The sequence below is a fragment of the Somniosus microcephalus genome, chromosome 9 (assembly GCF_052327205.1).
Source record: "Somniosus microcephalus isolate GS21.2 chromosome 9, FLI_Smic_1.0, whole genome shotgun sequence".
Taxonomy (NCBI): domain Eukaryota; kingdom Metazoa; phylum Chordata; class Chondrichthyes; order Squaliformes; family Somniosidae; genus Somniosus; species Somniosus microcephalus.
In genome coordinates, this window is record NC_140995.1 from 175,524,563 (window position 1) to 175,547,795 (window position 23,233).

Genomic DNA, 23,233 nt, shown 5'->3' on the forward strand with positions numbered 1-23,233 from the left:
TTCAACTTGCAGCTCAGGCTAAAACTGGTAGATTGTTTCACCTGTTACAGAAACTGCCTGATTTTCATTTCCATGGAAAGTAGTTAGTTTTTATAACAGGCCACACTGCCAGGTTTATGTTCGGGCAGCAAACTGAAAATCTTCCAGTGTCTTTCCTCATTCTAATTTATGTTCTTACAAAAACAAATTTTGAAAGCAAAGACTCCAAAAATCACGTGATTATCACTTTTCTTAATAGTTTAAAAATGTAAACATTTTAATTATTAACAGCTTTGAAACAGAGTGATACACTTCTAAGAACCAATCATAAAACAAAAAATTTCATATTTGCAGAGATCTCCTGGAAAGTTACAGACCTGGAATGCCTTCCCAATGCTGCCAGGCCCATGCCCTCCTCTCACTGCTGACAGACACTGGGAATCCACCAAAGAAAAACCTCATATTCCATTCCCAGTGATACCAAAGGATTCACCCTGATGCTGTGAAATCCCAGCAACTCCACCATAGCACTACCAAACTCCAGGATCTCCACCCAGTTCTGTCAAAGCCCAGAAGCATCCCACAGTGCTCCTGAGATCATTTAGCTAACACTATCAATGCCCAACATCACTCCCAGTGCAGCTAGGCCTCCCCCTTGCCACCCAGTACTGCTAAATACTGCAACCCCAAAAATCCTGGTTCTGGGAGGGCAGAATCAGAATCTCCATTGCTTTCGGCCCATGGTCAGAAATTCTGATGGAAGGGGACTAGTGCTTCCTTTGCTGGCCATCTTCTATCCTAACAGCATTGAAAGAGGCAGGACTAGGAGGGTGACACTTCCACCCCCCCATCAGAAATCCCACAAGTTCCGCTATTACTGCAACCAACTTACAATACATTTGCATCATTCGATCACCATTAGAAAAGTGGCAACAGTCCAATGGAGGAAATTCCTCCCTCCAGCCTCCCACCAAAAAATTATCTTCGGTCTAACGGCCTGCTGCCCCAATGGGGTGATACCAAGTGCCATTTCAATTTTTCTGCTCTCCTGATGAGCAGTCATGCTGGAAGTGTCTCAAATGTCACAGGTGCCCACCCATTTTATCTTAATGACTCTATCCTCAGGATTTGTGATGTGGTCAATACCTAGCAAGGCTGGTGGCTGTAAGACCTGTCCTGCTACACTTCCGGCAGCAAGGGATTCTGAATTCCCCCAGATATCTAACTGGTACATCTTGCAGTACACCCTGTTCAGCTTTAAAACTGGTAAAGGATTAAAATTAAATACATAGGTAATAATAAATATATTATATAGTTCTACAGAATGGACAGTTATGAAATTCAATCCCCAAAACACCAGTAAAAATCCCAGAATGTCATTTATTAAAGTGGAATTTGACTTATTCAATCACAATCCATGAGTGACCCTCATGTTATCCCTGATAAATACAGTGGCCCATAAATTCCTACCAGCCCGCTCACTAATGCAAGTATGGCAGAGCGGAACCCCCAGCTGCAGCTAAATCCCAAGTTACGAGGACAGGGCCATTAAATGTGTACAGGGTGGAATCCTGGTGTAACCAGGTCTGCCCCAAATTTTTGGCCTTCTGCAAGTAGAAATCTTGCTATCTCTGACCTCAGAAATTTCAGGGTTTGTATCCTCCAATTCACCATGAGAAATCAACTGTTCTCTTATTAAAAACCATACATTTGCATGCACTTCTCGTCTACAAAACCTTACTTCACATAATTTTTTTTGTCACAATTTCAATTTCCATTGAAATTAGAAGTCTTGTAGATGACAGCACATCAGACTTTAGCTATAGTTCATCATCAATCAGAGAATAAGGTTACCGTGTTTTCAGTGTAGTGTCACGTCATTCTTACCAGTACGTGCCTCCGATAGGCAGTGCGTTTCCCTCCTACCTGCAGGCCAGTCACAAAACATACTCTGCAGCTCCCAATGCCAATTCTGTTTTTCTCATTCCAAGTCGTTTACTCTGTTTGGCCCAGGCATGAACAAACAAAAGTTCACACACTGAAATACATGCATTCAAGGAAGCTCTGGGATTTCCATCTTCAATAATCAAGTGCTCACCTACGTCGAGCTATCTGGTGATGATCCTATCATTGAAAGTTTTAAAGCAATCCAAAACACATTTTTCTTTAAATGAGTAGATTTTGAAGTTTTTTTTCCTGAATTTACAGTTTTACATATGAAAGTTACATGTTTTCTATGAAAAAAGTAATTATACCATCTTAACTACATCTTATCAACACAAACATGTAGCCTTTGCAATACATAATTGTCCTTTCCAACTCAAATTCAACAGCAGAGGCAATTTCCAAGGTATGGTATAAAAGCAATACAATATTCCAACTACTGGCAATTGGAATGAAGGCATAACATCTAAGCAACAATGCTGACACATTTTGAAGTAGACTATTTACATGACAGATGCACTCTGTCGCTCAACATAACCCTTTGAGACCGAGGAAGCATTACTACATTAAATAAACAACTACTATATAGTTAAGACTACATTTATTGTGTGAATATTGTAAATCAATGTGTTACAGTTGCATACATTCATCTACTACAACTTTGTTGAGAACTGGAAATTTACAAAAAAAAAACATAATTGTCCTACACAACAGAAAATATGCTATTCAAAAGTGCTATCCAGTACTCAAAGGATTATGTTCTATGTGAATTTTGATTCTAATTTAGATGTTGTAATGTCTAATTGAAAATTTCTGTTTGTGAATTACCTTACAATCGCAATGATAAAAGTAAATTCTTGTTTGAAGTTCAATAGGAGTATTCTTGTATCAAACAGGTGCTACTTGCAACTCTCGCGAGGATGGACACTCAACATGAGGAACAAAAGTTCAGCTGGGAAAAGTGGAGCTGAATCGAGAATCATGTTCACTGCTACAGTGCAGTGTGCTTTCTACAGCACAACTCCCTCTTCAATCTTTCTTTGCAGAACCAAAACCTTGTTTTCATTATAAATCATGAATATCTGATGAAATACTAGCAATATTAAATGTTTATTATGCAGAGTAATGGTGGGCCAAACTGTAACAATTGAATTTTTCTTTTGGAAATGGTGGAAGGGCATTGGCATAAGTTTTTTTAATAAAAGTTACATAAGTAATAGTCTGCTTGTTAATAGGTACATTAAAGAACTTCAAATCAAAGCTGTGCATCATAAAGCACTTTTTTTTTCCAAGTCAGTATTTATTAAAACATAGACAAAGTAAATCTGGGTGCAGAGAAGAAATGTCATTGGTGATGGGGAGTTACAGCCATTCTTTCTGGAGTATGAAAGATTCATAACTCAAAAGTTACACTGATTGAAGTTTGTAGCGAAGCACAAATGAGAAAACACCTGGAACTCACCAACATCAGTGAGATTCTATTTATTGTATGGATATGAGGCTCCTGGTAGAAGTTTAAATTCACTTTCTGCAGCATTATGGGCTATTATATAGTTCTATTCCCATGAAAGATTTTTCTAATACAGAAAAAGTTTCCTAAGTTACTGCTTTAGAATATTAATGCAATACTTGTTACTGTTTGACACATTTCCAATGGTTGATAAATGGTATGCATCACAGCATGTAACTATTTTAATAAAACAAATTTACAGTGCCTTTTTTGATCCATTAGATGATGCTGTATATGAAGTTTCTTAGCTTAGCTGATCAATTTTAAAAATTAAGACCAACAAGCAACCATGCAAATATTTAGGTGATCTTTCAATACCCTACACTGTGGGAAAGGTTTGATGCACTACCTTTTTCAATTAATAGGATGTGATTTGATTCCAACTTTTAGGAACCCTCCGTTTGAATTAGTTCACCAAATATGCATTAAAAAAAAATGAATTTTCAATCCACATCTACCTGAAATTTTTAATCATTACTAAATGACAATTTGACTTCAACCACAACCCTTACTTGTGAGACCTGTTACAGTCAAAACTGCTTTCCCAAATAATGTTTTGGATTTACTAATTAATGTAAAATTTATTATGTGCCATTTCTAAATTCTGAAAGAAATTATGACTTACGGCAGGGTTCTTGTTAAAATTAAATACACATCTATTAATTTTATTTAAACACTTTAACCAAATGAACAGTAACATTGGTGGCATCTTTGGTTTTCATATACAGCATAAATTTTTTTTTTAAAAAGACCTCACAATAAAACACAAAGCTCAACCAGAAAAAATGGTTCAACTTTAAATGTAGTGCACATTTTACAATCCTGTTCCCTTACTGCACAGACGAAAAGGAGAGCTCTCCCAAGAAAAACAGCAGCATCATGTCATGTAAACAGTTCACAATAAAACAATATTAACATCCCAATATGAATACATTTGCATTGTGTTCATACATTTTCATAAGCTTCTCACAGTCTCTCATTTGCCGTATGTCCATTCCTGGAATTATTATATAGTAAAATTTGTCTCTGTAGTCATCCATTCAGTAATCACAAAGGATGGTCCCAGAATAGGAATGGTTATTTGATCGTCTTTCTGGACTCAAAGATTAATGGATAGGTTTGCTCCACTGCAGTGGCAACACACTGTATACTGGGCGCTAAGGTACAGAAAAGAGAGTCACATTATAAATCGTACTTTATAGGTTAATCCTACAATGTGAAGTTCTTAACATTTTAAGATGTTTGCTCTTAAATCTATCAATTCAGTTTTGCTGAATTTTGATGTATTGTAGAACTTTCTTCAATATAACCCCGTTACAAGTTCAGGGTTTTACCAGACATTCTCTTGCATACAGTGGTGTAGTTGCTCCCATAAATGGCGTGAGTGTCTTACATTTAGGGATGTTCCAACACTGCTCAATATCTAACTATACGACAGTGTAACCCAGATGTGTAACAATAGTATCCCCTTGTGATCAAAACTGGATAATCATGTCTTTCGCACATGCCCCTACATGTATCTCTCCAATCTTTTTAAAGGTGGACCGAGAAAACACTTGGCAAGATGAGGCCAGATACAAATCGTTAAGCTGCTTTATTTCATAGCAAGTGAACATAGAGAGCAACAGTTATAATTGGACTTAATTCAAATCAGTAAAACTTGTCTTTATTTAATAAGACAAAATAACAAACATGCTATATTTCTCCATATCTATGGAAAAATGGTCAAAATATTCTGAAACGGGATAACCCCTTTAACATACTTTAGCTCGGTTTTAAAATCCCGAGTGACAACGCTAAATTATTTGCAGCATGTCACATAAATGCATTTATCTTCACTATCACAGTGAAATTATAATCCAAAAAAAAGCTGTTATATCCTGAATATGGACCACAACGGTTAACATAAAGTTTAATAGATGCAATTGCAAAATGACAATTATGTAATGTTGTCAATTCAACTAATCCAGTTTACTCCATTATTCAGACCGGTTTCAGAATCTGATTTAAAAAATATTTTCCTTACTCAAAACCCCTATCATCCTCCTCACTACTGAATCAAGAAATCAATGCAGTACTTTGACTGAGTATTTGCTGCCCTAAGGGAATAATGTACTACGTGTTATGAAAAATGACTAGTGCAAATTATAATATACTAATTGTTAGGGGGCAAGGACAAGCAGGTGTCTAATTCATATTTTTGTTTTCAAGCTCCTTTGTTGCAGTGATACCAGTAAGGAACCAATTGTAAAGCCAATTAAGAAAACTACCACCACTAAAAAAACAGACTATGCATTTAGTACTTGTGACCAAGAAAGAAAGACAGAAATGGAAGGAAATTAAATTGTGGGTAAAAAAGAGGCAGAACACATAACACAAAAGGATTTATTATTAACTGTGAGGCTTCCCAGCAAATACTTTTTTTTTAATCTCACTGTTATCCAGAACATCTGGTAAGCACTGCCCTGGTGATCAATTTTTCTGAAGTAATTTGTTGACATTATTTGACTGGCGTATTAAACACTATCCTCAAACAGCTATGAGCTTTTTTGGCAACTGCAAATTCTTTTCAAGCTAACATTTTAGGAATATCTCTGAACTAAAAAAGTGGATTTATTCAGGTTGGTGGGAGAGAATAATGTAAGTTCTGAAAATGTACGTTAAGCATTTCAATGGTACTGCACAATGGACTGTGAACGGGAGAGAAAGAACAGAGTAGATGTTGCACAGAGAGTATATTTAATGTGTGGGAAGAAATCATGCACAGCATCATAATAATGACCTCATGCAATCCAATAGAAATTCTTAAAAAGGCAGCTGCACATCTTTACTCACATAAAGTACTGATTTTGTATAGAGCTTATGAAATGTGGAGGAACCTGAAAATGAAGAAGTTAGTGGTTGCTGTAGCTGATTTTAACCTGAGGTTTGCAAGCGCACCTGTTATTGTTATACTTCCTGTGGAAAAAATTTGAAGTGTAGCCTTTAACGCTTTAACTCTATAAGATGCTGCAGGATGAAGTTCTGGCTCATAGCTGCAAGAGAAGGAAAAACACTGGAATTTCAGTAATTAAACAAAATGAAAGAAAGCACAACTACTAGCAATGTAGTTACAGAGATTGTTAAAAAAAAATTAACAGCAACACTCTGGAGAGAAAGAAAACACTTCAAATCTGAAATAAAAACAAATTCTGAAAATACACAGGTCTGTCAACATCTGAAAAGAAAAAATGTGAGTTTATGCTTGGGGTAGAGATCTTTCATAAACTCTGGGTATTTTTCAGATGCTGTTGGACATGCCATGTATTTCCAATAGTTCTGTTTTTATCATAGTTATACTCAATAACTTCCAAATGCATACCTTGCAATTGGCCGATTCTTTTTGGTGAATTCTGGTAGCCTGATTTCAAATGGCATAGTGCATACAGCCAGAACGTTGACAACTTTATAACCAGCAAATCTTACCTTCAAAATGAAGAGAGAAGTTTAAAAAAAATGAGCTAACATTGTTCTATTAACACATTTTAACATCTGTCTGCTATTACATTCATAGTTGACAATGAAAATATCTAATTACAAATACATCTAGTGTATGCAATCAGTTAGACTCTGGCTTTCCCTCTTTGGTACTTGAGTTAATATCCAGCATATGCTGATGGGATCAAAGTCTCCTCTCTACTGGCTGCAATAGCCCTATATGTGCAATAAGTTTGTGGCAGTCTGAAGCTAGTCCCTGGGGGGGGGGGGGGGAGAAGAAGGGAATCACATCCACAGCACAAAATTGCCTTTAATTAAGCAGTAATTGACACTGAATTGCCAAACTCATGGAGAGATGGGTCTTTTAAATTGGATCAGAATAAACGAGCAAAAATGTAATCCTTTCAGTCAGACAATATAATTCACACAATTAGAGAGCAGAGGTAAAACAGGATTGCAGAGAAAGTCAGCCTGAAACAGCAATTACCAAATCTATTTTGAGATTTAATAATGTAGAGAAAAGCCATGGGGAGCCTATTTTGAGGAAGTGAAACAATATGTATTCCTGAGACCTAGGTTACTATTGTTCTGTTATTACTTTAATTACACCAGCTATTTCAGGAAGCAGTTATACTGTAATTTTTGCAAAGCAGCTTCAGGAAGGCCATCTCACACCACTGCATTTGACACTGCGTGGAGTATAACTCCAAGGCAATGTCAGACCTGGTTCAGAAAGTGCTCAGTAATCCTCTTGGACTTCCTGAATACTTTATAATCACACAGTTCACACTCTCAATACATTGACCTGGATTTTGCAGTCAGCAGTTATACTTGCCCACTTTTGCACTGCGACTTATGATAATTAGAGCCGAAATAACTTGGCGCCCTCTACAGGTGATCCAGACCTGTGTGAACAGGTCAAGCATTGGTGTGTCTCCTTAACCAATCACATTGAAAAATCCTGACTGAGACACGCAGAGTCAAAACTAGGAAGTGTAAATTAGAACATTTAATTCAATGACAAATTACAGAAAGCAAAATAAAGAGGGAAAGAAAGATGGGATTAAGTGAGGTAAGAGACAAAGAAAAAGTTAAAAAAAAGTTTTAAAATATGCAACAATAATTAAAATCTGAAGGAATGAGATTCCACACTTTTAAAAAGGAAATTTTCAGTGCCAGAGGGGTTGTTTGGCACAAATTAAGACTCATCATGCCATTAAAAATTCACTTACACCTGAATGCATCAGCCCTAACATTTTCTGTCATGTTTAGTGGGTAACTAGAGGGTAAGTACTGCAACTTCTCGCTCTTCATGTATTTGAATGGCGAGTCTCTCGGCAAGATGCCATTATAGAAAAGCTTCCAGCGGAGCAGGGCAAGTTATACAGCAACTTCTTGATTTCCGTTTTTAACTGCGCGTGTGTGGACACCAGAAATTGCTATCCAATTTATTCCTTAATAACGGTGAGTGCCGATATCCTCACCGTTATTTTTGCTGCAAAATCTGGGCCGTTTAAAATTTATCACAGAGAGTGAAAGTCTATGCAAGCGCATCCGCAGAGCTCCTTCTGGTTCTAAGAGTTCTATTGACAGCCAGGAAGTATAAATGAGCTATTGACGGGGTGGCATTAATTTTGTAACTGCTGATTCAGAGTAGTAGCTACAGTATAAACACAAACTTTGATTAGCACCAATTATGAGTTACACACTGTGATTAAGTACATACAGATTGTAAGCAAGTACACTGTTGTACATGTCAAGTTAAACTCATCTTCACCACTACTTGGCCCTAAGCTCATCTTTCTCCCCTACATTCAATCCATCCCCAAGGTCACTTTCTTTCACCTCCAAAATATCACCTGCCTCTACCTCACTGCTGACCCTCTGTTTCTGAAACCCTATTTCATGTAATTAACACCTTGCAACTGGCCTTCTCCTAGGTGATCCTAGCTGGCTTCTCCACTTCTACCATTCACAAACTACAAATTATACAAAATACTGTTCCCTGTTGTAAGAATCCAGAGAAATCTCCATTTCAGATTTCAACTAGCTAACATGGATGAAATGAAATAAGCATTATTAGTTGTAGGTTTAAGTTTGTATTATGTAACTATTAGTCAATGCATGCCGATTCTTGAATAATCATGCTTTTAAACTAGTGTAATATGCCTTGGGTAGATCCGGTTAGATTTTAAAATGGAAGAGTCCTGCTTGACCAAATATTAAAAATGCAGACTCCAACAAGCCTCGTTAGCAAAGTGACAGTCAGTCTGTGAGAAAAGCTGAGAGAATTAATGGAACTCGAGAGACTGAAATAAGAGGCAGGGACTGTAAGATTGTTATGAATTACATGTTAGTTGGTTTTTCTGAATACTTGTTTTCTATTTTTAGTGATATAGTCATCAGTAATAGATTTATAATTGTGTGTAAGAATTAAATATAAAAGTCTGTAATCATCAACTGTATGCAATGATAACCTGAATTATATATATGTAAACCCTTTTGCTTATAATTAAAAGTCTGTGAGTAAGCTGTAACCAGACAACCTGGGGTGAGAAAGAGATTGCCATGGTCGAATAGGCTGCAGTTAGCCTGGTTAGGTGCAGTTACCATTGTGCCGCAGTGAATTATAAAAACAAAGGCCAACAGCAAGGACTGTATCTCAACCTATGGCGACATATTCCTTTTATATTGCCCTAACTACCCCATATATGAATCTTGGTGGTCAAAACCAGATGATGCAAGAGGGTCATGAGACTAAAAGCCTGCGTAAACCAGGGTGCTACGAACGTGGCGTCTTTATGACTAGATTTTGGATTCGGGTTCAGGAGGACTCCATAGGTTTTGAACGAGAGTAAGGGTATAAGGAGGGGGGTCATAACAGCCACAAATTGTAAAAGATTTCAGTAGAAGATTTCAGAGATACAGTAGAAGATTTCAGGAAGAATCAAAGAGACACCCGGGAGACGAGAAGAGATGAGAGACAAGAGACACAGGGTGCAGCTTGCTCATGGTTGCGGCTTCTACCCAGAGTATAAGTGGTAATATAAGTCTCAACTATACTCTGTAAACTGCTGCTCGAATACTGTAATGTATTAAGTCTTGCTTGTGCTGAATAAAGTTAAATCACTGTCCCAATACGGGTCAACCTCAAATAATTTGGAACCAGGGTCTCTCTGGGATCTTAGACTGTGTACTCACTCACACTAAGGCCCACACCCCCACCTCTCCTGTCCCCATGAACTTCTACTGGCTTCCTGTGTCCCAGAGTTTCTCATCTTCACTTTCACATCTCTCCAAAGTTTTGTCCCTCCTCAATCTCCTCTAACTCTATATCCAGGTGCGCACCCTCCACTTATCTGACACTTGACATATTTATCCCTCTCCACGCCTTTCATCCCATCATCAGCAGTTGCATTTTCAGCTACTATGGCCCTTCCTTCAGCATCTCTGTCTTGCCACCTTCCTCCTCGCTTAGTTCTTTTTTGATCATGTTGTTGCATCCCACCAACCCACTTCCCTTTCTCATTCCTTTAAAGTGCTCTGTGACACTTCTTCTTAAGTAATTAGTGTGAAATAAAATTGCAAATTGCTGTTGTTACTAGCCTTTGTATTGGGCATATACTGAATACTTAAGAGGAAGAAAATCTGTTCAAAGTACATCCTTTTTATAAAAGAAAATAAATCATATTAGAAATGTCCAATGTTTCTGTAAAAACATGAATTTTTGCTGATATTTAGACATTTGAATAGGGTCATCCTCCATGCTAGGCTGCTCAGGTGACACGATGGAGACATCACCCTGTGTCTAGGAGTGGCTCCATAATAAACACAGGCCATGATTTCAGACTAACCTGCCAACTGTTCTGGAGCAAAGACACTTTAGAAAACCACATCATAGACTGGGAATACAGAAGTCTAAAGACTCAGTCCCCTGTTGCTTACAGTGGAACGGCTGCAGGATCCAGGGACACTCAAATCTAGTACTGTCATCAGAGAGGCATAGCAAGAAAAGATACCAAACTTGAGAGCCCCCTTGCTGACCAAAAAAATTATATTTCTATTAAAACATCAATGGAATATCTGGCATATATATAATTTTCTTATTTTAAAAAAAAGCACTCCCCTAGATGTTCCTAGCCCTTTAAGTACTATAGGGCAGTGATGCTAAGGAACTGAATTATAAATATCAGTGTATTTGGCCAGGCTCAACTTAAGATCTCATTTTTGTATTTGGAGGTAAAAATAGACTTAATGGGCACTGGTAGAATTTAAAAATAGACAAGACATACAAATGGAATCAACTCTAACTGTAATTAGAGATTAAAATTTGAATTTTAGTAGAGAATAATAGGGTCATTGAGTGCAAAACTTACAGTTCAGAGGATAGCTTTTTTAAAATCTAGACACCAAGACCGCAAATTTAATTGAGGAGGCGGGATAGCTGGTTTCTGGGTTCTGGTCCTGCTCCCAGCTGCATCCACTTTGCAGATGTGATTTTATCTTGATTGGCCTTGCCAGCCAATTAACAGGAAGCGGGTCTGATGACGTCACTTGATGATGCGTCATCAGCCAGTTTCCTTAAAGCGACCACGTCCACATGGAGTTTGACAGTTGTTCTGTCAGTGTTTGACAGCATTGAGGTGCTGCAAACACTGACAAGCACTGCACAAAGGTGAACACTTGCACCCAGGCTCTCCAATGACTCCCTCCATATGTTTATGGAGGGAGTCACAGTACGCAGGGAGGCTCTCTTCCAAGGGCGAAGAGACCTCCCCAGGTCACCAACTTACCTTGCACCTCCACCCAACCCCTCTCCATCTACTTTATCACTTCCCCATCTCACTAGCCACCCCTCACACTCAACCTCATCCTACTGCAAGCATACCAACTAACAACACACAAGGGCAGGCACTTGAGAGGTTTAGTCAATGTCCATGTGAAGTTTCTGGTAATGTGTTGTCATACAGTGAAATCTTTTTTTCAAAAAGTGCCCCTTATTGGACAGATCTGAGCACACCTTGAGAAGTGCCTTACTGAGTTCCAGTGATTGTTCAGTCTTAACTCCTCCCCCACTGCCCCCACCCCCCCTACTATAGTGATGAGTGTGCATGGAATGGCTGGACATTAAAGGGATGCTTCACGGTGCTGGTGTGGGATGGTGTCAACCTGCCGCATCATGTGGCAGCCAGGGTTTACAGCATCAAGTGACGAAAATCTGGCCATGTTGATGCCATCGCTGGCCTCCCAGCCAGCAAGTTTGTTAGGGGCTGATGCCCTGTGTCCAGTGCAGCATCAGGTGATGGCAGAGAAGGTTGGTGATGGTGGAAGGATTCGGAGGACCAAGGTCTGATTGTTTCATTAGCTCCAATGTTGCTGGAATAGATGGCAGCTGCAGGTGAGATGACAGAAGCAATCTGTCACTGCTGAGAGAGGTTCTCCCAATGAGGTGGCACTGGACATACAGATGGATCTAAAAACTTGTAAGCTAAAGAAATCTCTATGGCCTAGAAATTCAGTAAGGCGCTGCAAGCTTTGCGCCCAGTTACCGCCTAAAGAGGGCTTCTGCGCCAGTATAGGAGGTTGCGCTGATATTGAGATCGGCGGTAATGGCGGCGGTAGCCGGTAGCGCTGCGTCGGCACCGATGACGTCATCGGTGTGCGCAGTGCCTCGTTTCCGCCCCGATGCCGGCCCGACGCCCATATTCAGTTGCCGCCGCCTCCTCCGTGGCGGCCGCTACTAACATCCGGAGACCAGGGCCTTACTGCAGCCTTAGTGGGGCGCATAAAGGTGGAGGTGCGGCCGGCCGCTTTTTCGGCGGCCGCCTGCCCGCACCTCCTTCCCCGGCCTCCTCCACCCCCCCCCCCGCGGCATTGCCGGCTGCTTTCCGCGAGCCCGGCACTTCTCCGTGGTGCCGGGCTCATTTGCCGGCACAATCCAGCGGCGATCTCCCCGTTGCAGGCACCTCCACCTTAAGAGAAGGCGGAGGCCTGCAGTACCGCAGCCTGCCGCACCGGGTGGCGCAGCGGCACTTAGAGCGCTGATATTCAGTTTCAGCGCCCCAAGCGGGGGCGGGCACACCCTGGAATAGCGCCCGGTTCTGACTTGGGGCGCAAAAAGTGAATATTTGACGGTCGCACATGGCTCCGCGCCCAGCGCTAACTTTTGGCCGTTAGCCAGCTGGCGGGGCCATAGTGAATTTCTAGGCCTATATGTATTAAAAATGCAGTAACCAACATTTTCTGCGCTCTGAAACTCACCATCTGCAACATGGCATCCTTGACACCACTTCTGCAGCTGTCAGCTTTTCACAAACATCAGAGCAGACTCAAAACACACCAGATTGAGCTGGCGTGTTCCCCGAACAGCGGGTAACCAGTGCGGGAGAAGGTAAAATTAGAAGTAAGCCTCAAAATATTCTTAAATGGGCTCTTAACAAGTCATTTAAGTAGCTGAATTGTATCCCCCGCCGCTTGGTGTCGGGTCAGTCCTGCGCTGACAGACCCGACACCTGGGAGACTTGCGTGGAGATGGCTTGACAGCAGGTTTCCTACCCGCTGTCAATCTTTGCGATTTTGACAGCGGACCCGCCTCCAAATCCGCTCCCTCAGTGCGGTTAAATTCGCGGCCCAAGAATACAAATCACCAGCTGAAGTGACCAAGTGGTTTTATTTAGCTCAGTACTTAGACTTGCTATACAAATATAACATACAAAAGAATTACCTGAAAGCCCAGTTTCTGCAGAAGACGGGCTAATCTTCGAGCACCACTTTTTGCATCTTCTTCACTAAAATGTGTTTGAAAAAATTCTATTAATTTTGCACAAAAAAATTTGTCGCACATTATATTTCAGCTGAAGTACTGTAAAAGAACTACGGCATCACAATTTTTAAACCCCAGAACTACATTCTATTACTGGGTAGGGACGGGAGTGTTCTTGATAATAGAATGAAGAAATACATAATAGTTGACAGACACCTAATGGTCATATATACAAAGTTGACATTAAAACAATTAAATGAGCCAGAGAACAGATGTTATAGTCAGTAGGAGTGAAATTTTACCTTTCTGGGCTGCAAAACAGGCGGTAGCAGGTTGGTCGCCCATACCTTGACTGGTTTTCCTTTCCATTAACTTCAATTGAAAGAAAAATCGGGCGTGATGTAGAACAGGAGGCCAATCCCACTACCACCCGCTTTATATCCCCGCCAAAAATGAATTTCACCCCCAGTTTTCCTGGCGCAAGGTGTCCATTGATAGGAGCGCATATTGGGAATTCAAGTGTGAACAGAGGACCTGAATTCTAAGTATGCACTCCTGTTGCTTTGCATTAGAGCTCTAATTCATAAAATTTAGACTAGAATCTATTCTGAGATTCTTGTTGTGCCCTCTAGTGACCAAGCATTTCCCAGTATATTAATATATATTATTCCAGGAAAAAACATCAGCAATATTTACTTATATTGGGGGTAATTTTAACCACAACAAACAGGTGGGTTGGGGTCGGGTGGGATGTTAAAATTTTAAAAATCTCAAACCCTATCCCAACCTGCCTACTTCCGGTTTTATCCTACTTGGCCCCAGCTCAAGACACCTTTGTGGCATCCAAGGACAGCAACTGAAAATAGGTATGATGAGGTTCACAAGAGTAATCATAGAACATATAAGTGGTATATTTAAGTAGTGCTTCAGGTGCTTGGCCAAGTCTATGAGTATCCTGCAGTACAATCCAACAAGGATCTTGATCTGTTGAATGATGCATAACTTCACCCTGCAAAAAGGCATCATCATAGAGCTCCCAGAGGTGGAAGAAATACTGGGCTGAATCTTAACTCTCAAAAAAACAGGTGGGTTGTGATCTGGTCAGAGGTTAAAATTTAAAAAAATCTGAAGTAGGAACCCGACCCACCTACATCCGGTTACAAGAGAGATGGATCAGCGACCAATCCGCTCACAGGAAGCGGACTGTCCTTTTTAAAAAATTCGTTCATGGGATGTGGGCGTCGCTGGGAAGGTCAGCATTTATTACCCATCCCTAGTTGCCCTTGAGAAGGTGGTGGTGAGCCGTCTTCTTGAACCACTGCAGTCTGTGTAGTGTAAGTACTCCCACAGTGCTGTTACGCAGGGAGTTCCAGGATTTTGACCCAGTGACGATGAAGGAACACCGATATATTTCCAAGTCAGGATGGTGTGTAACTTGGAGGGGAACTTGCAGGTGGTGGTGTTCCCAAGCGCCTGCTGCCCTTGTCCTTCTAGGTGGTAGAGGTCGTGGGTTTGGGAGGGGCTGCCGAAGAAGCCTTGGTGAGTTGCCACAGTGCATCTTGTAGATGGTACACGCTGCAGCCACAGTGCACCAGTGGTGGAGGGAGTGAATGCTTTGTGGTGGTGGATGGGGTGTCAATCAAGTGGGCTGCTTTGTCCTGGATGGTGTCGAGCTTCTTGAGTGTTGTTGGAGCTGCACTCATCTACGCAAGTGGAGAGTATTCCATCACACTCCTGACTTGTGCCTTGTAGATGGTGGAAAGGCTTTGGGGAGTTAGGAGGTGAGACACTCGCCACAGGATACCCAGCCTCTGACCTGCTCTTGTTGCCACAGTATTTATGTGGCTGATCCAGTTGAGTTTCTGGTCAATGGTGACCCCCCCAGGATGTTGACGGTGGGGGAATCGGCTATGGTAATGCCGTTGAATGTCAAGGGGTGGTGGTTAGACTTTCACTATTTAAATATTATAATGAGGCTGCATGCCTCATATTTAACCTGTCTTCCAGGTTTAACCTTGGCCGGCTGTGTTTCCGGGGCCTCAGGGAAACCCAGCAGCTAAAGGTAGGCGAGGTCTGCTTTGTGGAAAAGGTAAGTGCCCTTCCTGCACTACTTGTGGGCCAGGAGGAGCTGGAGTGCTTCCTCCCGGCCCACAAAGCTTACCTTCTTCTCTGCCTACCATCAGACCCCCTCCCCCCACCCCCCCCGCTTCGGTGACCACCACTCACCACCTCACCCCCCCACCCTCCCAATAACCCAGTTGCAGGCTCCCTACCTGGCCTCCGGCCTTGTCCGGAGCATTCCCTGCCTGACAGGGAGCCAAGCCTGTCAATCAGGCTGGCTTCCGGGAGGGTAACCTGCTTGAAAAAGTCCACAGCATGTAGGTCTCGGACGTCTGGGTTTCCCGAGCAAAAATGCTCCCACCCGCTCACAAAACCCACTCCAGTCAAGATCGGTGCCATTGATTTTATTACCTTTATTACATATATATTATGCTATGTGGAACACAATAGAGAATAATAATGATTTGGTTTGTAACTATCTATTAGCATAAATTTACAATTTATACTTTATAGTTACATCTCATTTTATACTGCATCATCACCCATATAAATATGGATAGTGTTTTTTCCACTTATCTGAAAAAACACAGGCAGAAATTCCCCAATTCATAGTTAACTAATCTGACTTATGTATAATGCTAGTACCATTAAGATAAGATCTTAAGATAAAATAAATCAACTGTCAATTTTAATACTAGAATAAAAAGCTTTTAAAAAGAAAATGAAGTTTTTACCTTGTAGCTCCAGTGCATATAATTTTCCCTGAGGACCAGATTGTGGCTGTTATCCTGGGTTTCCTCAGTTTCATTAACACCTTCTGCAAACATATACAACAAAATATTAGCTGTGCCTTAATCATAGAACTCCTGGTACATTCAACAAGAACATCGCATTTATATTTTGTTTAATTCAATTCTGGATCATGTTATATGCAAAAATGACAAAGGTCTGCTTTGGAAAAAATACTTGTATATAATGTGCATCTAAATTTGAGGTCTGATTTTGAATGTAAAATAATGCATGTTATATGCACTATTTACAGTTATATCTCATTTTATATGATATCATCACTATGGTAATTGGGATTTGTCTGATGCCAGTGGTCATTTTAAGTACTTGGCTTTGCTTTATTCCCAAAATTATTAGAATTTTTATATGCATGCTTTCTATTCATTATTGCTAGATATAAGTTTTGCCTAATATTGATCAAGGATAGGTTTGCATCTAGAGGTTATAGGCTTAGTACTTTATTGATTTTTGATGCTAATAATCTGAGTATGATTGCTAATTTAACAGTAGCTAGATCAATACTTCACGCATGAAAATGCAAAATGATTATGTACAAAACACTTCCTATAACAGTGAATAGTGTATATGAATTTTAAAAATAGCATTGAAGACCTCTGCGCCTGTAAAATAAACAAATATTTCCGTGGGAGGAGGAGGTTCTAGTTATTCTTGTATTGAGTAGGTACATAGGAACAGGAGTAGGCCATTCAGCCCCTCGAGCTTGTTCCGCCATTCAATGAAATCATGGCTGATCTGTACCTCAACTCCATTTACCCACTTCTGATCCATATCCCTTGGTACCGTTACCCAACAAAAATCTATCAATCTCAGTCTTGAAAATTTCAATTGACCCAGCATCTACAACCTTCTGGGAGAAAAAGTTCCAGATTTCCACTAGCCTTGGTGTGAAAAAGTGTTTTCTTATTTCACTCCAAAATGTCTTTAACTATAATTTTAACTTCATGCCCTCTTGTTCAGGATTCACCCACCAGAGGAAATAGTTTATCTGTATCTACTGTAATGAACCCCTTTATCATTTTAAACAACTCAATTAGATCACCTCTCAATCTTCTAAACTACCAATGATGCCAAGGCATAAAATAATCTATTTTATGATAACATTTATAATAAAAATAAGCTAAAAAAATGCTTAATTCATAAGTGTTTTGTACTAGAGTTCATTATTGTAATTGTAAATTATGCCAGCATGTCTCCATTTTATAGGAAGCAGAAATGAGTGAACAGTGACATCTCATGCCCAAATGGAAGAATTTCAGCTTCTTTGTTGGGCATTATTTCTTACTATGTCCAACAAACCTACTGCTCCTGATATTTTTGATTTGCAATTGAATTTGTGAAGATTTTGTGTTTGCACTATTGTCACTTGATCCATGTAAAAACTGAGGTTTTCATGCAGATACTGAGTCTCTCACAGATGGCACACAAGAAATCTTAAATGAGGGGCCTATACTCAGATAGAATGAATAATACAATAAAAACACAAATGACATCATCTTGATCCATAATCAGCACAAGTGCGCTGAAATTATATACTCCAAAGACCCTCTTGATTAAGCTCACAACAATTTGATTTTCTTAGTACAGTAACTATATAAAAGGACCTTTTATATTTTTCCTTGAAAAACAGGAACAAAATTGTTCTACATTACTGAAACAGATATTAACATTAATGCCACTTACCCCTAGAGTAATCTTTTTTAAATGGAACAGTCATCTATCTGTGTTAATATCTCAAAATTTAAGTTGTCAGTGTCAACATATAATTTGGTGAATTCTATTGATTTTAACAAATTTACAACTGTGAGCTCATACAAATTTTGTGTCTTAAAAAAATTGTATCAGCGACTTGAAGTCATATGTTCTGATTATTCATTAAAATAATTCAGTTATTACAGTGATTGCTGGCAGATGTAATCAGAGGCTAATAGGTTGGAGTAATGTTTTAACATGAGATAATTGCCTGTTTACTATATTAGGGTGGGTTTCTCAGGAATACTGGTTCAGGTGTGAGGGACCTCAGGTATGAGGTACTGTACCAGGGATGAGGGACTTCAGTTATGTGGATAGACTGGAGAAGCTGGGGTTGTTATCCTTAGAGCAGAGAAGGTTAACAGGAGATTTGATAGAGGTGTTCAAAATCATGAATGGTTTTGATGGAGTAAATAAGGAGAACCTGTTTCCAGTGGCAGAAAGGTTGATAACTAGAGGACACAGATTTAAGGTGATTGGCAAAAGAACCAGAGGCGACATGAGGAAATTTTTTTTTTTTTTTTACACAACATGTTGCTCTGATCTGGAATGCACTGCCTGAAAAGGTGGTGGAAGCAGATTCAGTAGTAATTAATTGGATAGCACGATGGGCCGAATGGCCGCCTTCTGTGCCTCATTCTAGATACAGGAAACTTTCTGATATCCGGCACTGACGGGACCGAGCTGGTGCCGTACCATCAAAAGTGCCGGACATACCAGCGTTAATGTTGAAACATATGGAACTGAAAAGCTCCGTGTGAATCAACAAACCCTGTGCTTCAAAACAGTCGGCTGCAGCTGCAAGCGTCTCTAGCTGAAGCTATTGCTATAGCTACAGACCTTGCAGTGCCTGACTGGGGAAAAGAAAAGCAACGAGAACTAAAAAAACTTATAGAAAACGGCTCCTGATTTTTGCCGTTAGATTGAGTATTCCGGACATATAACCTCCGGATAAACCAAAGTTTCCTGTACATGGTTCTATGTGATTAGTGATGCAGGATCTTTATCTTCCACCAGGCCAGGAAGGCAAATAATTCTGATAGATGCTTGATCCAATGAATAATTGTTTCCCCTTCGCCAAAAGAAAACTACGCTGGGATATTGATAGTACGTACAATGATAGATGCAAGAGAAAAATGGTTTAATTTGAACAAAGTAGAAGCTATGCTACAGTTTATTTAGCATTCAGCATACAAAAGGTATGTATTAAATTATGGGCAACGATTAGCTCAAAACCAGTATAAAACACCAAAAACACAGAAAATTAGTGTTGAAATTTTGATCATTCTCTTGAATTCATTTTTTGTTGCAAGAATCAAAAGACAGCAAATGAAAATGCACCAAAAAGGTTGTGTTTGAAAATCAGTACCCAAATCTAAAGGTACATTCAGAAGTATATTTTTATCCATACTCTAAGCATCCCAAAGGCTGGCATCTGCTTTGTCACATACTTTAATTTTGTCTATATGCACTTAAATAGTTCTTTTATAACAAGGCATTAGTGCTAAGATTAGCTGTAGAAATCATATAGAGCTCATTAAGCAAGTTAAGCATTAACAAAAATGTGACCTTTACTAAAACTGAAGATCTGTAAACCACATTAAAAAAATTAACTAAATATAACAGGAAAGACTTAAATATGCTTAACAACAGCTTATGATAATTTAGCATTGTTCACTGCAGCATGGAGGTCAGATTGGTTCCTGCAAGTAATATAACAAAGCAGAAGTGAGAACATCAAACAGAATAGAACTTACCCCAACATCTCTTTTGTAGATCACATTTGTTCCTTCCAGTGCAATCTTTCGTAGATTTAAATGGCATCTTGTTTTAAAGACACAGACTACATTGGTTATCAAAATATCCAGTGCAATATCATTATCTGGTTCCATGGGTATGGCTTGTTATCCAACTGACCAATAGACAGCATACCATCTAGATAGTGCTATACTAGATTAGAACAACAAAATGTTAACTTCATATAAAAAGAGATATACTAATATAAGCAATTAGCACACGGACTGCAGCGGTTTCAAGAAGGCGGATCACCACCATCTTCTCAAGGGCAATTAGGGATGGGCAATAAATGCTGGCCTTGCCAGCGATGCCCACATCCCAGGAATGAATTTTTAAAAATTGTTACTCAATATCTGCTGGAGTGCCTTACTCAAAATAGCATCCATGAAACAAGGCAGTAAAATCTAGGGCCCGGATTTTGCGGTCAGTGCCGAAGTGACGCCGCTCGCTGCTGGCCTCCAAGAAAGCTGCCCACAAGGATCTAGCGATCTCTGTGGCGTGGATTTCACCTTTCCTGGCGTCAATTTCATTCTGGCGTCACCTATAGGGGATCTCCAGCGTCCAGCAACAGTGATGTCATCAAGCAGGCTAAGCGGCCAATCACACATAAGAATTCTTAGACAGCAAACCAGGAAGTAAAAAACACCAATTATCCTTCACATTTTAATAATTTTACAAAGAGCAAAATAAAGATTGGAATATAAACATAGGTTGAAGGTAGAAGCTGAAATATCATAAACTTTAAAAAAAAGTTTTATTATTTTAAAAATTTAGGAATTTTTATCTAGTATGCCGTTAACAACCCAGTTACATCTCATTCAACAAGGCTTAACTTTTTTAAAGGATTTTTACAGCATGAATAGTACATAAAAAGTGGAAGTTCACGTCAATTCAGTGATTTTAATTGATTTCCACCTGCGAGGACTGCAACAGCGCACCCTGTGGAGGAGCAGGGTATCACAGACAGCAACCTCAGGATTTCCACATTTAAATGCACATGTGCAGACTCCAGAAGTTAGTCAGTTTTACAGAGGAATGATGGTGTGCGCTGACAGTTTCACCATCATTATAACCGCAAATTCCGGGCCTAGATGTTACTACAGAGAAGTTACATTCTGCCAAGTATGGTGCACAGAGCCATGAGGCACCCCACAATTTTCTGGTAATGCACTTGAGAGTTAAGGATAGAAAACTACTCACCATGGCCAACTGGGCAGCCAATTCCTCGAGTCTGAGTAAAAGGCAAATATAAACAAAGTCTAGCAGAAAGGGTACCAGCAAACCTGTAAGTGAAATAAAAGCAATATCTCAGTTTTATTATCAGGTTAGTTTACAGCGTAATGTCCTATAAACTGCTGTCTGCAAAGTAATAATGAATACCCACGAAGAACCCTGCAATGGAAGCTCAGCTCTCGAACATTAAAGGCAGAACTTGGACACATTGAAAACAGCAGAGAAATCACTCAGTTCAATTGTTGATATAATAGATTGATGGTCAAGCTTGTTTTTTTAATGCCTTAATTGTAGACATAAATTATACACGGTTGAAAATCATGATCTATTAAGGGTGTATTACTGTTTTCAATTTACAAGTGTCAAAAGAACTAGCTTGTATCCACGTTGTTTTCCTTTAACCCTCAAATGAAAATTCAGTTCGATATTACTTTTGTGATATTCCTGTTATTTTAAGTTGGAAGACAAGTAGCCAATGCTTAATTTTCATCACAGTTCCATACAATGTATGGGTATCACTGAGGTTTAGGAGGATAGCAAGAATTATTGGTGTATATGTGCACTGTTACACTGAAAAATATCTTTTCACAGTAATTATTATAATTATCTGTACACACATACAGCTAAGTTTTACAAAAATGCCTGGCAGAACTCTAGCAAGCCTGGTCATGTATTAAATGCTGATACTCCCTATTCTAAACCATATCCCACCGACCATAAGGCAGTTGTGGAAAACAATAAATGTAAAAAGTGGTATATGCCAATGGGTCTTAGTAATGGATAAGAATATGATGAAAGAGCGTAAACAGCAAAGAAAATACTAACTCCAAACATCCCTATCCTGTGGTGTTTTGTCAGAAATCTTATGTATTAATAAACTTCTCCATCTGTAATTCACAAGTTTGTTTTGTTGATGAGAAAAAGGCGAATAATCTTGTCGGAGAAAATCCTGATTTAAAAACTTGCAAGAGCCAGGAAGACAATCAAGTGCAGTGGAGAAGGGCAAGTATCATCTCAGGAAAGCAAAACGAAAGGTGATTAACAGCCGATGATCATAGGCCTAGAGTGTCCAGGATACAACACTGTATCGAGGATGACTGTCACTCCCTCCTCGGTACAATTATTTAAGCTATCAAAGAAAAAACACATAGGAATTCCTTCTCTACATTACTTCTACTTCAGCAACTGCAAGTGCTAATATTTTACTTAAAGCAATTAACGTTACTAGTAATTCAGCACACTGCAAGAAAACTCTCTCAATTCTGATAAAATTTACTATGTGTCGCATTGTCATCTAACAAAGTCCTGCTAAAAGGAAAATTTCTAACACATCTGCTTTAATATCACTTTGATCATCAGTACTCCCACTACAAACAATCAATCTCATACACATCCTTGGATGCCTGTCCTTCAATGGGACCAATAAGCAAGGATGCTGAGACTTCTTACATTCTTGAAGGGTGATCAAACTTTCTGATGATAGTCGAAGCAATCGTAATAGGCTACGTTGCTTATAAAGTTAAAAAGTTTCTATAGCGCCTTTCATGACCACCGGATGTCTCAAAGCACTTTACAGCCAATGAAGTACTTTTAGAATGTAGTCACTGTTGTAATGTGGGAAACGCGGCAGCCAATTTGCACACAGCAAGCTCCCACAAACAGCAATGTGATAATGACCAGATAATCTGTTTTTGTTATGTTGATTGAGGGATAAATATTGGCTGGGACACCGGGGATAACTCCCCTGCTTTTCTTCGAAATAGTGCCTTAGGATCTTTTACATCCACCCGAGAGAGCGGACGAGGCCTCGGTTTAACGTCTCATCCAAAAGACGGCACCTCCGACAGTGCAGCATTCCGCTGGAGTGTCAGCCTAGCTTTATGTGCTCACAGTCCCTGGAGTGGGACTTG

General features: G+C 39.7%; 1 protein-coding gene across 3 annotated transcripts in view; it reads right to left on the bottom strand.

Annotated features, from left to right (window-relative positions):
* Positions 1-226: 226 nt before the first annotated feature.
* tbpl1 (TBP-like 1) overlaps positions 227-23,233 on the bottom strand; it is a 41,126-nt gene continuing 18,119 nt past the window's right edge. For 2 of the 3 annotated variants that reach the window (XM_085997571.1, XM_085997574.1), the window contains exons 2-8: positions 21,291-21,373; positions 20,051-20,243; positions 16,469-16,551; positions 13,635-13,698; positions 6,795-6,898; positions 6,374-6,468; positions 227-4,590 (exon numbers count right to left, since the gene is read on the bottom strand). In XM_085997571.1, the coding sequence (XP_085853697.1) occupies positions 4,511-4,590; positions 6,374-6,468; positions 6,795-6,898; positions 13,635-13,698; positions 16,469-16,551; positions 20,051-20,185 (561 nt within the window). In that variant the 5' untranslated portion in view covers positions 20,186-20,243; positions 21,291-21,373 and the 3' untranslated portion in view covers positions 227-4,510. The remainder of the gene's footprint in view (positions 4,591-6,373; positions 6,469-6,794; positions 6,899-13,634; positions 13,699-16,468; positions 16,552-20,050; positions 20,244-21,290; positions 21,374-23,233) is intronic. The other variant, XM_085997572.1, reaches the window with a different exon arrangement.